Raw genomic sequence first — 14,314 nt, forward strand, 5'->3', positions numbered from 1 at the left:
TCTCTGACTGAAAACGTTTTTCCTCATCTCCGTTCTAAACGGCCTAGAAAATAAAAGGACTGGACAAGCTAGATGCTTGTCTGGTGTTCCAGAGTATGTCCGACCTCTCCCTGTTGCTAATCTAGGCAGCATCCTGACAAACCACTTCTGCACTCTCTCCAAAGCCTCTACATCCTTCCTGTAGTGGGGTCAACCAGAACTGCACGCAATACTCCAAACGCAGTCAAACCAAAGTCTTACAAGCTGCAACATGACAACCAGGTCATCCCACAAACTCTGGCATTCCAGAGATAACGATCCAAGTCTGTCCAACCTCTCCCTGTAACCAATACCCTCTCATCCAGGCAACATGGAAACATAGAAAATAGGTGCAGGAGGAGGCCGTTTGGCCCTTCGAACCAGCACTGCCATTCATTGTGATCATGACTGATCATCCACAATCAGTAACCCGTGCCTGCCTTCTCCCCATATCCCTTGATTCCACTAGCCCCTAGAGCTCTATCTAACTCTCTTTTAAATTCATCCAGTGAATTGGCCTCCACTACCTTCTCATAGAGTCATAGAGTCCTACAGCACAGAAAGAGGCCCTTCGGCCCATCGTGTCCGTGCGGCCCGTTACCAAACACAGTCTAATTTTAATCCCATTTTCCCGCATTTGGACCGTAGCCCTGAATGTTGTAGCATTTCAAGTGCCCATCCAAATGCCTCTTAAACGTTGTGAGTGTTCCCGCCTCCACCACCACCCCAGGTAGTGAGTTCCAGACTCCAACCACCCTCTGGGTGAAAAAGTTCTTTCTCACATCCTCCTGAAACCTCCCTCTCCTTACCCTGTATCTATGTCCCCTCGTTGTTGAACCTTCCACCAGTGGAAGAAGTTCCCCGCCATCTACCTTATCTATGCCCCTCATGATCTTGTTCTGTGGCAGAGAATTCCACAGATTCACAACTCTCTGGGTGAAAACGTTTTTTCTCACCTCAGTTTTAAATGGCCTCCCCTTTATTCTTAAACTGTGCCCCCCTGGTTCTGGACTCCCCCAACATTGTTCTCCACAGATGCTGCCTGACCCCAGAGGGGACATTTTTCCTGCATCTAGCTTGTCCAGTCTTTTTATAAGTTTATACGTTTTCATAAGATCCCCTCTCATCCTTCTAAACTCCAGTGAATACAGCCCGGTCTTTCCAATCTTTCCTCAGTAAAATTAAAATTATAAAAGGACTGGACAAGCTAAATAATTTTCTGGAGTCAATAATGTCAGAGTGTTGGTTTAGGTTTATCATTGTCACGTTTACTGAAGTACAGTGAAAAACTTTGTTGTGCATGCTATCCAATCAGATCAGATAATACCATACATAAATACAATCAAGTCAAACTCAAGTACAATAAATAGAGAAAAGGGAAAGATAAAGAGTGCAGAATATAGTTCTCAGCTCTGCAGTGCATCACGAAATGTGTAGGAAGGAACTGCAGATGCTGGTTTAAACTGAAGATAGGCACAAAAAACTGGAGTAGCTCAATGGATTTGACAGCATCTCTGGAGAAAAGCATGTCTGAAGAAGGGTCTGGACCCGAAACGTCATCTATTCCCTTTCTCCAGAGATAATCGGAAAACTGAACCATCCTATCACCAACCAGAGCTGCAATCTAACTACCTCATTGGAGACGCTCGGACTATCTTTCTTCGGACTTTACCTTGCACTAAACGTTATTCCCTTCATGCTGTATCTGTACACAGTGGAGGGTGTGATTGCAATCATGTATAGTCCTTTCGCTAACTGGATATCACGCAAAAAAGAGCTTTTCACTGTACCTCGGTTCAGGTGACAATAAACTAAATTGAAGGTTGTGGAGTTCGGCAAATGGCTATACAATGGTGTTATAGACAATAGGTGCAGGAGGAGGCCATTCGGCCCTTCGAGCCAGCACCGCCATTCAATGTGATCATGGCTGATCATTCTCAATCAGTACCCCGTTCCTGTCTTCTCCCCATACCCCCTGACTCCGCTATCCTTCAGAGCTCTATCTAGCTCTCTCTTGAATGCATTCAGAGAATTGGCCTCCACTGCCTTCTGAGGCAGAGAATTCTACAGATTCACAACTCTCTGACTGAAAATGTTTTTCCTCATCTCAGTTCTAAATGGCCTACCCCTGATTCTTAAACTGTGGCCCCTTGTTCTGGACTCCCCCAACATTGGGAACATGTTTCCTGCCTCTAACGTGTCCAATCCCTTAATAATCTTATACGTTTCGATAAGATCTCCTCTCATCCTTCTAAATTCCAGTGTTGGGAAAAGAGTTTCTGTTCCTGGGGTGCTGGGACCAGTTCTGGGGAAAGGTTGTTCAGCAAAGATGGCCCAGGCCTGAACAGGAAGCAAACTAATGAATGGAAATAGCAGAGATTTGTTCAACTAGGAAGGAGGAGCAGGAAAATTAAAAATCAAAGCACTCAAATGGCAACAGAGAAGGGTGGTGATGGATGAGCTACTAAACCGCACATTTTTCTCTTTTAAAAAAGTGCGAAAGGAATATAGAATTCCACGGGAAATCAGAGAATATTCAATTTAAGCTTTAATTGTCGGAAATGGAGCAAGGTACAAACTGTGACTAAAATAAATCAAGACTCAAGAGGTTGTGTTAAATGTGAACACAAAACCCCCGATGCCTCACAATGCTTGGAATGTGGGAAAATAAACCAGGGAAGCGGAAAACAATGTCACAGGAAAATATAGATTTAATCTCACAGTAATTTACCGCAAACAGTGCGGAATGTAAAGAAAACTCACCAGGTTGTGATATTTATTAACGTAGAACAAAGAAAAATGCGGCACAAGAACAGGCCGTTTGGCCCACAGTGTCTGAGCCACACATGATGGCCAACTTGAAGGTAGACACAAAATGCTGGAGTAACTCAACAGGACAGGCAGCATCAGTGGAGAGAAGGAATGGGTCTTCTTTCTCTCCAGAGATGCTGCCTGACCCGCTGAGTTACTCCAGCATTTTGTGTCTACCTTCAATTTAAACCAACATCTGCAGTTCTTTCCTACACATGATGCCAACATGGACAGATACATGGATCAGCAAGGTTCAGAGGGATATGGGCCAAACCTGAGCAAATGGGACTAGCTTAGATGATCGGCATGGATGAGTTGGGCCGAATGGCCTGTTTTTGTGCTGTATGACTATGTCTATGACTGAGATGACTTGAAAATAGCGTTAAACCAGCGACTGTCTAAGTGTGTACTAGAGCTGTACACTTGTGCTGTATCTGAGATGCTTATCTAAGATGTTTCTAAGTGCTTATGTATAGTGATAGTTGTACTGAACGGTATACAAAAATGTATTTCACTGTACAGATGCTCCTCGACTTGCGATGGGGTTACGTTCCGATAAACCCATCGTAAATCGAAAATATCGTAAGTTGAAAATGCATTTAATACACCTAACCTACCGAACATCATAGTCACCTAACCTACCAACACCATGACCACCTAACCTACCGAACATCATAGCCATCTAACCTACCCAACAACATAGCCACGTAACTTACTGAACATCATAGCCACCTAACCTACCCAACATCATAGCCATCTAACCTACCCAACATCGTAGCCATCTAACCTACGCAACATCGTAGCCACCTGACCTACCCAACATCATAGCCACCTAACCTGCCCAACATCATAGCCACCTAACCTGCCCAACATCATCGCCTAGCCGAGCCTAACTTAAACATGCTCAGAACACTTACATTAGCCTACAGTTGGGCAAAATCCAAAAAAGGCTAGCAATGCCGTGCACTGCAGAGAAGGGGTTGTTTACACTGGTGATGGCGTGGCTGACTGGGAGCTGCGTTTCGCTGCCGTTGTCCGGCATCACGAGAGAGTATCGTACCGCATATCACTAGCAGTAAGCGAAAAGATCAAAATTCAAAGCACTGTTTCCACTGAGTGTGTATCACTTTTGCACCGTTGTAAAGTCGAAATATCGTAAGTCGAAGCATCGTAAGTAAGTCGAGGAGCATCTGTACCTCGATACAAGTGACAAATAAAGTCCCATATCTGATCTCATCAGCCTGCACGTGATCAATGTCCCTTCATTCCCTGCATGTCCATGTGCCTATCCAAAAGTCTTTTATATGCCAATTACGTATCTGCCACCACCACCCCTGGCAGCTACCACTCTGTGTATAAAAACTTGCCACGCACATCTCCTTTAAATTTTGCCCCTCTCACCTTGAAAGAATGCCCTCTTGTCTTTGACACCTCCACCCTGAAAAAAAGGCGCCGACTGTCTACCCTACCTATGCCTCTCATAATTTTAGACAATATTTTAACTTACACTTTAGAGATACAGCATGAGAACAGGCCCTTCGGCCCACCGAGTCATTGCCAACCAGCGATCGCCCCGTACACCAGCACTATCCCACACACTCGGGACAAGTTACAATTTTACCAAAGCCAATTAACCTACAAATCTGTACGTCTTTGTAGTATGGGAGGAAACCGGAGCACCCGGAGCCAACCCTCGCTGTCATAGAGGGAACGTACAAACTCCGTACAGACAGCACCAGTAGTCAGGGTCAAACCTGGGTCTCTGGCGCTGTGAGGCAGCAACTCTACTGTGGTAGCACTGTGCCTCCTCTATTTTACATACTTCCATCAGGTTTTGCCTCAGCAACTGGTGTCCTTGCTATTGAGGCAGTGCAGCGTAGGTTCACCAGGTTAATCCCTAAGATGGCGGGACTGTCATATGAGGAAAGACTGGGCTTGTATTCACTGGAGTTTAGAAGGATGAGAGGGGATCTCATAGAGACGTATAAAATTATGACAGGACTGAACAAGCTAGATGCAGGAAAAATGTTCCCTCGCTGTCATAGAGGGAACGTACAAACTCCGTACAGACAGCACCAGTAGTCAGGGTCAAACCTGGGTCTCTGGCGCTGTGAGGCAGCAACTCTACTGTGGTAGCACTGTGCCTCCTCTATTTTACATACTTCCATCAGGTTTTGCCTCAGCAACTGGTGTCCTTGCTATTGAGGCAGTGCAGCGTAGGTTCACCAGGTTAATCCCTAGGATGGCGGGACTGTCATATGAGGAAAGATTGGAAAGACTGGGCTTGTATTCACTGGAGTTTAGAAGGATGAGAGGGGATCTCATAGAGACGTATAAAATTATGAAAGGACTGAACAAGCTAGATGCAGGAAAAATGTTCCCAATGTTCAGAACCAGGGGCCACAATCTAAGAATAAAGGGGAGGCCATTTAAAACTGAGGCGAGAAAAACCTTTTTCACCCAGAGAGTTGTGAGTTTGTGGAATTCTCTGCCACAGACGGCAGTGGAGGCCAATTCACTGGATGAATTTTAAAGTGAGTTGGATAGAGCTCTGGGGGCTAGCGGAATCAAGGGATATGGGGAGAAGGCAGGCACGGGTTACTGATTGTGAATGATCAGCCATGATCACAATGAATGGCGGTGCTGGCTTAAATGGCCTCCTCCTGCACCTATTTTCTATGCTTCCACTGAACACAATCCCAGGTTTGAGTGGTGAATATGTTTAAGAGTGGAATAAGAAGGAATGGTGACACGGGAGATGGAACCACGTTGGAGGGGCAGGTGTGGATGACAGGAATTCAGACAATTGGTGTGATTAGAGATGGAAGATAAAAAGCTGAGATTGCTCCATTAGTGGGTTTAATGACAGATTCCCTCCCACAACAAACCACAGGCAGGAACCTGCAGACAGATCAGTGAGATGAGCAGAGATTGCAAAATTATCCTTCCCCAAGCTTTTACTCACCGACTGTGAGATGTGCAAATAAGGCACAAAATTCCATGCCATGTTTTTTTATTATGAGGTGAATCATGGAGATAGGCCCTTCGGCCCACCGAGTCCGTGCCGATCACCCGTTTACACCGGTTCCAGGAGTAGGAAAAAAAATGCAGCGGGTCAGGCAGCATCTCTGGAGAGAAGGAATGAGTGACGTTGCAGGTCGAGACCCTTCTTCAGAAGGATCTCGATAATAGACAATAGACAAAGGTAGAGTTGCTGCCTTACAGCGGGTTCCATCCCGTCTACAGGTGCTGTCTGTACGGAGTTTGTACGTTCTCCCCGTGACCTGCGTGGGTTTTCTCCGAGATCTTCGGTTTCCTCACACACTCCAAAGACGTACAGGTTTGTAGGTTAATTGGCTTGGTAAATGTAAAAAATTGTCCCTAGTGTGTGTAGGATGGTGTTAATGAAGGGCCTGTTTCCGCGCTCTATGGGCCAAATGCGGGTAGCAGCTTGGATGGGGCATCTTGGTCAGCATGACAAGATTGGCTCAAGGACCTGTTTCTGTGCTCTATGATGGTTCTCTGGTGCTTTATTGCCACATGTGCAAAGCACCAGCACAATGAAATTCATTTCTTACAAACAGTCCAGTAGAGTATCACCATACCACCCCACGATTAGCAATTGTACAGTGACAGTCTACTGAGGATAGACACAAAATGTTGGAGTAACTCAGCGGGTCAGGCAGCATCTCAGGAGAGAAGGAATGGGTGACGTTTTGGGTCGTGACCCTTCTTCAGACTCGACCCGAAACGTCACCCATTCCTTCTCTCCAGAGATACTGCCTGGCCCGCTGAGTTACTCCAGCATTTTGTGTCTACCTTGGTATTATAGCGTTACAGTTGCAGAGAAAGTGCAGGTGTAAAAAAGTGCAGGGCCCTCCAGGAGGTAGGTTGGGAGATTGGGACTACACCTGTAGGTTATGAGAGGTCCATACAGTAGACTGAGAACAGCGGGGAAGAAGCGGTTTTGTGGAAAGGAGCAATGGACCACTGTGTATCAGAGAACACAAAGTGCTGGAGTAACTCAGGGGTCAGGTCTGGGTTTAGATTCAGGTTTATTATTGCCACGTGTACCTTGGTACAGTGAAAAGCTTGGTTTTGCCTGCTATCCAATCAGATATACCATACACAAAGTCAAACTCAAGTACAATATGTAGTGCAAAGGGGAAGATACAGAGTGCAGAATATAGTGTCGACCTTCGATTTAAACCAGCATCTGCAGTTTTTTTCCTAAACAGTCTACTGAGCCCTTTCCAAGTCCAGACCACACTGCAGTTGTTATGAGTGGCATGACTCAATGACTCTGATAATCTCATCTGCCCGTGCGCACGATCCGTATCCATGTGCCGATGTAAATGCCGATCGGACAATTGGAGGTTTGACAGAGTAAAGACATTGCTGAGGAATTCTCCATGGATGAGCTCAGAGCACCCTCTGCTGCTGTGACAGAAGACTCTCTCAAGCCACCATGCTCGGCAGCACAGCAGCTGTGTGGCCAAGGCTTCTGCAATGTTGGTCAGCAGACCAGGGGTGCCAACTATCCTCACTCCCAAATAAGGGACAAAGGGGTGACGTCACCGCCCCGCACCCCACGTCACCTCACCCAGCCAGCGGCCACGTGCTCCCGCTCCACCAATGGCAGCCGCCATTGGTGGAGCGGGAGCACGTGGCCGTTGGCTGGGTGAGGTCACGTGGGGCGCGGGGCGGTGACGTCACCCCTCTGTCCCTTATTTGGGAGTGAGGAAGTTGGCAACCCTACTAATACGGGACAAGGGCGGTCCCGTACGGGACAAACCAATTTAGCCCAAAATACGGGATGTCCCGGCTAATGCGGGACAGTTGGCGGCCCTAGTCAGTACACCCACATTCCACGGATGGATCACCATCAATCACCCAGCCACAGCCAGCAATCACAAGCGGCACAGAGGCACAGCCTGGCAAAACCACGCCACGAAGATAGTATATCTTCCCTCAAATGAACAAGTCATAGAAACATAGAAAATAGGTGCAGGAGGAGGCCATTCGGCCCTTCGAGCCAGCACCGCCATTCATTGTGATCATGGCTGATCATCCACAATCAGTAACCCGTGCCTGCCTTCTCCCCATACCCCTTGATTCCGCTAGCCCCTAGAGCTCTATCTAACATTCATTTATAAACAAGTCATTTGATAAATGGAGAAACAAGGAACTGCAGATGCTGATTTACACCAAAAAAAAGACACAAAGTCCTGGAGTAACTCAGCAGGTCAAGCAGTATCTCAGAGAGTCTCATTCAAATTGTTGCGTTATCGTGTACCGTTTAGGCTGTATTTCGGACACATACCCCATAAAATAAACACCTCCATTTTGATCTAATACTTCCGTGTTCAACGTTACCATTAAATGCGTGCTTCGTTGAACGATGGCTCCTGAGGTAAATGCTCAAATTTTCTTCAAGTTAAAGTTTGACCGCTCAATAATATTAAAATAGTGTGTCTTTTTTTTCATCAACCGTTATCACAGCGGGAACCCAACGGCTCGTCTAGTATCCATCTAAATATCTTTTAAAACATAATTGCATCCGTTTCTAAAGCTTCCTCATTTCAGATATGGACTACCCTCTGAGTGAAAAAGTCGCCCCTCTTTTAGAACCCTCCACCTACCCTAGGAAAAAGCCTGCGCGCGTTCACTTTACCCATGCCCCTCATGAACATGGACACCTCAGTAAGGTCACCCCTCACTCAGTAGGGTTGCCAACTATCTCACTCTCAAATAAGGGACAAGGTGACGTCACCGCCCCGTGCCCCACCCAGCCAGTGGCCACGTGCTCCTGCTCCGCCAATGACGGCCACCCGGGCCGGGAGGCGGGTTGCTACGCAACGACAGTTAGGCGGCGCCCGGCCCTCTGGACCTACAGTGTCTGGGCCTACAGCGTCTGGGCCTACAGCGTCTGGGCCTACAGCGCCCGGAACTACAGCACCCCTCGGGCCTGATATGGGACAGGGGCGGTCCCATGTGGGACAAACCTATTTAGCCCAATATATGGGATGATCAGGCTAATACGGGAAAGTTGGTAACACTAGCCCTCAGCCTTCTACGCTCCAAAGTAAAAACCTCTCGCTATAATACTCGAGCCCGTAACTCTCAGTAACATCCTGGAGAATCTCTTCTGCATCCTTCCCAACTTAATGACATCCTTCCTGTAGCTGGGTGACCAGAACTGCAACATACTCCAAGTATGGTCTTATCACTGACTGTAAGACAGTGTCTGAAATTCTGTATATGTTCAGAAGTGACAAGGACTAGACACAATGGTATTAGTCTTTGTGTGGGAAGGAACTGCAGATGTTGGTTTATAACCGAAGGTAGATACAAAATGCTGGAGTAACTCAGCAGGACAGGCAGCATCTCAGGAGAGAAGGAATGGGTGACGTTTTGGGGTTGAGACCCTTCGTCAGTCGAAGAAGGGTCTCGACCCGAAAGCCCACCCATTCCTTCTCTCCAGAGCAAGGAGAGCACAACATCTGGAGGCTGCAACGGATCGTTCGCACAGCTGAGAAGGTTGTTGGCTGCAACCTTCCCCCCATTGACGAACTGTACACTGCAAGGGCCAGGAAGCGAGCGGGCAAGATCATCTCTGACCCCTCTCACCCTGGCCACAAACTCTTCGAAGCACTTCCCTCTGGAAGGCGACTCCAGACTGTCAAAGCAGCCACAGCCAGACATAAAAACAACTTTTTTCCACGAATGATAGTTCCACTCAATAACCAAAGTCTGTAGTCTCTTTTTTGCTCTGGTTTATTTTCACCCACATGTTTAGACCGTAATGTTGTATCCTTATTGTTTTGACGTGGTTATGCTTTATTCTTAATTGTTAACTGTATGTTTGTGTTGTCATTTGTGAGCGGAGCACCAAAGCACATTCCTTGTATATGCACATACTTGGCCAATAAACTTATTCATTCATTCATTCATTCATTCCTCATCCACTCTCTGCACATCAGGGGCAATTTACAGCGGGCCAATTAACCTACAAACCCACGCGTCTTTGGGATGTGGGAGGAAACCGGAGCACACGGAGGAATCAGCCATGATTGGAATGGTGGAGTCAACCTATTCGTTCTCTCCCGAGATGCTGCCTGACCCGCGGACTTACTCCAGCATTTTTTGTCTACCTTCGATTTAGACCAGCATCTGCAGTTTTTTTTCGAGCTACAAAGAGAAGTTGGACAGACTTGGATTTTTTTTCTCTAGAACGGCAGAGGTTGAGGGGAGACCTGGTAGAGGTAAATAAAATTATGAGAGGCGTAGAAAGGGTAGACATAGGATGGAAATATCAAATACTAGAGGGCATAGCTTTAAGGTGAGAGGGGAGTAGTTTAAAGGAGCTGTTTGGGACATGGGGTTTTTTCCACAGAGGGTAGTGGGGGCCTGGAACCCACTGCCAGAGGTGGTAGTGGAGGCAGATACCATAGTGACATTTAAGAGCCTTTTAGGTAGGCACGTGGATATGCAGGGAGTGGAGAATAGTGAGCGGCCTGGATAGAGTGGATGTGGAGAGGATGTTTCCACTAGTGGGAGAGTCTAGGACCGGAGGTCACAGCCTCACAATTAAAGGACGTTCTTTTAGGAAGGAGATGGGGAGTAATTTCTTTAGTCAGAGGGTGGTGAATCTGTGGGATTCTTTGCCACAGACAGCTGTGGAGGCCAAGTCAGTGGATATTTCTAAGGCAGAAAAAGATAGATTCTTCATTAGTACAGGTGTCAGAGGTTATGGGGAGAAGGCAGCAGAATGGGGTTAGGAGGGAGAGATAGATCAGCCGTGATTGAATGGTGGAGTGGACTTGATGGGTCGAAGGGCCTAATCTGCTCCTATCACTGATGACCTTATGACAGAGACTCAGACTCCCACAGACCGTGGCCGGGTCCCTGACCCCAGATCCCGGCCCCCCTCCCACCCCAACCCCACAGTGGTTCCTGCACCCACCTGAGTGTAGTGACCCCCCACCCAAGTGTAGTGACCCCCACCCACCCACCTGAGTGTAGTGACCCCCACCCACCCACCCGTGTGGTGACCCCCACCCACCCACCCACCTGAGTGTAGTGACCCCCACCCACCCGTGTAGTGACCCCCACCCACCCACCTGTGTAGTGACTCCCCCACCCACCTGTGTAGTGACTCACACCCACTCACCCACCTGAGTGTAGTGACCCCCACCCACCCACCTGAGTGTAGTGACCCCCACCCATCTGAGTGTAGTGACCCCCACCCACCCGAGTGTACTGACACCCAGCCACCCACCTTAGTGACCCCCACCCACCTGAGTGTAGTGACCCCCACCCACCTGAGTACAGTGACCCCCACCCACCCACCCACCCAAGTGTAGTGACCCCCCCACCCACCCGAGTGTAGTGACCCCCCACCCACCCACCTGTGTAGTGACCCCCCACCCACCCACCTGTGTAGTGACCCCCACCCACCTGTGTAGTGACCCCCACCCACTTGAGTGTACTGACCCCCACCCACCTGAGTGTAGTGACCCCCACCCACCAGAGTGTAGTGATCCCCCCACCCACCCACCAGTGTAGTGATCCCCCACCCACCCACCTGAGTGTAGTGACCCCCACCCACCAGAGTGTAGTGACCCCCCACCCACCCACCTGAGTGTAGAGACCCCCCACCCACCTGTGTAGTGACCCCCGCCCACCTATGTAGTGACCCCCACCCACCTGTGTAGTGACCCCCACCCACCTGAGTGTACTGACCCTCACCCACCCACCTGAGTGTAGAGACCCCCCACCCACCTGAGTGTAGTGACCCCCGCCCACCAGAGTGTAGTGTCCCCCCACCCACCCACCAGAGTGTAGTGTCCCCCCACCCACCCACCAGAGTGTAGTGACCCCCCACCCACCCACCTGAGTGTAGAGACCCCCCACCCACCTGTGTAGTGACCCCCGCCCACCTGAGTGTACTGACCCTCACCCACCCACCTGAGTGTAGAGACCCCCCACCCACCTGAGTGTAGTGACCCCCCACCCACCCACCAGTGTGTAGTGACCCCCCACCCACCCACCTGAGTGTAGAGACCCCCCACCCACCTGTGTAGTGACCCCCGCCCACCTGAGTGTACTGACCCCCACCCACCCACCTGAGTGTAGAGACCCCCCACCCACCTGTGTAGTGACCCCCGCCCACCTGTGTAGTGACCCCCACCCACCTGTGTAGTGACCCCCACCCACCTGTGTAGTGACCCCCACCCTGCAGAGTGCAGTGACCCCCACCCACCTGAGTGTAGAGACCGCCCACCCACCCGAGTGTAGACCCCCCCCACCCACCTGAGTGTAGTGACACCCACCCACCCTGCAGAGTGTAGAGACCCCCCACCCACCTGAGTGTAGTGACCCCCACCCACCTGTGTAGTGACCCCCACCCTGCAGAGTGCAGTGACCCCCACCCACCCACCTGAGTGCAGAGACCCCCCACCCACCCGAGTGTAGAGACCCCCACCCCCCCACCCGAGTGTAGAGACCCCCACCCACCTGAGTGTAGTGACCCCCACCCACCTGTGTAGTGACCCCCACCCACCTGTGTAGTGGCCCCCACCCCCCCACCCACCTGTGTAGTGGCCCCCACCCCCCCACCCACCTGTGTAGTGACCCCCACCCACCTGAGTGTAGTGACCCCCACCCCCCCTCCCACCTGAGTGTAGTGACCCCCACCCACCTGAGTGTAGAGACCCCCACCCACCTGTGTAGTGACCCCCACCCACCTGAGTGTAGTGACCCCCACCCACCTGAGTGTAGTGACCCCCACCCACCTGAGTGTAGTGGGCCCGCAGTGGGCGCAGGAAGACGGAGCGGCGACACGGCGACACCTCAACGTCGGTCAGCGACTCCATCACCGGCTCCCGGGGCGGGGCGGGGCCAGCGCTGTCACTCACTCCCCGGGGACTGGGTCTGCCGCAAAGGGGGCGGGGCCAGCGCTGCCACTCACTGCCCGGGGGCGGGGTCTGCGTCTGTCATTCAGCGACCGGGGGCGGGGTTAATCCGTGAGGAGCGGGGCGGAGCCACCGTCTATCACTCAGCGCTCGGGTGCGGATTTATCGAGGGACGGTGTCACACACACCCCGGGGACATTGTCTATCTCCCCCCGGGGACGGTTTCACTCACCCCGGGGACGGTGTCTGTCTCCCCCCGGGGGGGGGAGCCACCGTCTGTCACTCACGGGGGCACCGTCTGTCACTTATTGCCCGGGGGCGGGGTTACCCAGAGGGGCGTGGTTTACCAGGGGTGGAGTTTACCCGGGGGCGGGGCTATGGCTGTCACTAATTGCCCGGGGGCGTGTTTTACCCGGCGGCGGGGTTTACCCAGGGACGGGGCCAGGGCTGTCGCTCACTGCCCGGGGGCGGAGTGGAGCCACCGTCTGTCACTCACTGCCCGGGGGCGGAGCGCAACCACCGTCTGTCACTCACTCCCCGGGGGCGGAGTGGAGCCACCGTCTGTCACGCAACTTGCCCGGGGGGCGGGGTTTACACGGGGGAGGGGTTTACCATGGGGCGGGGCCAGGTCTGTCACTCATTGCCCGGGGCGAGGTTTACTCGGGGGGCGGGGTTTACTCGGAGGGCGGGGTTTACTCGAGGCGGAGTTTACTCGGGGGGGCGGGGTTTACCATGGGGCGGGGCCAGATATGTCACTCATTGCACGGGGCGGGGTTTACTCGAGGGGCGGGGTTTACTCGGGGGGCGGGGGTTACCCAGGGGCGGGCCCAGGGCTGTCGCTAACTGCCTGGCGGCGGGATTTACTCGAGGGGCGGGGTTTACCAGGGGCGGGGTTTACCCAGGGACGGGGCCAGGGCTGTCACTCACTGCCCGGGGGCGGGGTTTACCCAGGGGCGGGGCCAGGGCTGTCACTCACTGTCCGGGGGCAGGGCGAGGACCAACTGCCGTCCACCACAGACGCCGCCCGACCAGTTGAGTATTTTATTTAAGATAGACGCAAAAAAACACTGGAGTAACTCAACGAGACGGGCAGCATCCGTGGAGATGAAGGAATGGGTGACGATTCAGGCCGAGACCCTTCGTCAGACCTGACTGGGGACAAGGGGAGCGAGAGATGGAGACGGTGAGGTGGATTGGTTTATTCTATATTCTTTGCCCTGTTGTCAATCTCTTGATGCTCTTGGACTCACACAGCGTGGAAACAGAACTCACCCACACGGGCCTACATGCCCCGTCTACACTAGTCCTGCCTGCCCACAATAGACAATAGACAATAGGTGCAGGAGGAGGCCATTCAGCCCTTCGAGCCAGCACCGCCATTCAATGCGATCATGGCTGATCACTCTCAATCAGTACCCCGTTCCTGCCTTCTCCCCATACCCCCTCACTCCGCTATCCTTAAGAGCTCTATCCAGCTCTCTCTTGAAAGCATCCAACGAACTGGCCTCCACTGCCTTCTGAGGCAGAGAATTCCACACCTTCACCACTCTCTGACTGAAAAAGTTCTT

At 51.4% G+C, this 14,314-nt stretch overlaps 1 protein-coding gene across 1 annotated transcript in view; it reads right to left on the reverse strand.

Moving 5' to 3' along the window:
* Nucleotides 1–12,758, reverse strand: part of nudt14 (nudix (nucleoside diphosphate linked moiety X)-type motif 14) — a 73,625-nt gene extending 60,867 nt beyond the window's left edge. Inside the window, exon 1 of the mRNA XM_078407241.1 lies at nt 12,627–12,758. Coding sequence (XP_078263367.1) covers nt 12,627–12,707 — 81 coding nt within the window. The 5' untranslated portion in view covers nt 12,708–12,758. The remainder of the gene's footprint in view (nt 1–12,626) is intronic.
* Nucleotides 12,759–14,314: the final 1,556 nt, after the last annotated feature.

Source organism: Rhinoraja longicauda, chromosome 10, assembly GCF_053455715.1.
Source record: "Rhinoraja longicauda isolate Sanriku21f chromosome 10, sRhiLon1.1, whole genome shotgun sequence".
Classification (NCBI taxonomy): domain Eukaryota; kingdom Metazoa; phylum Chordata; class Chondrichthyes; order Rajiformes; family Arhynchobatidae; genus Rhinoraja; species Rhinoraja longicauda.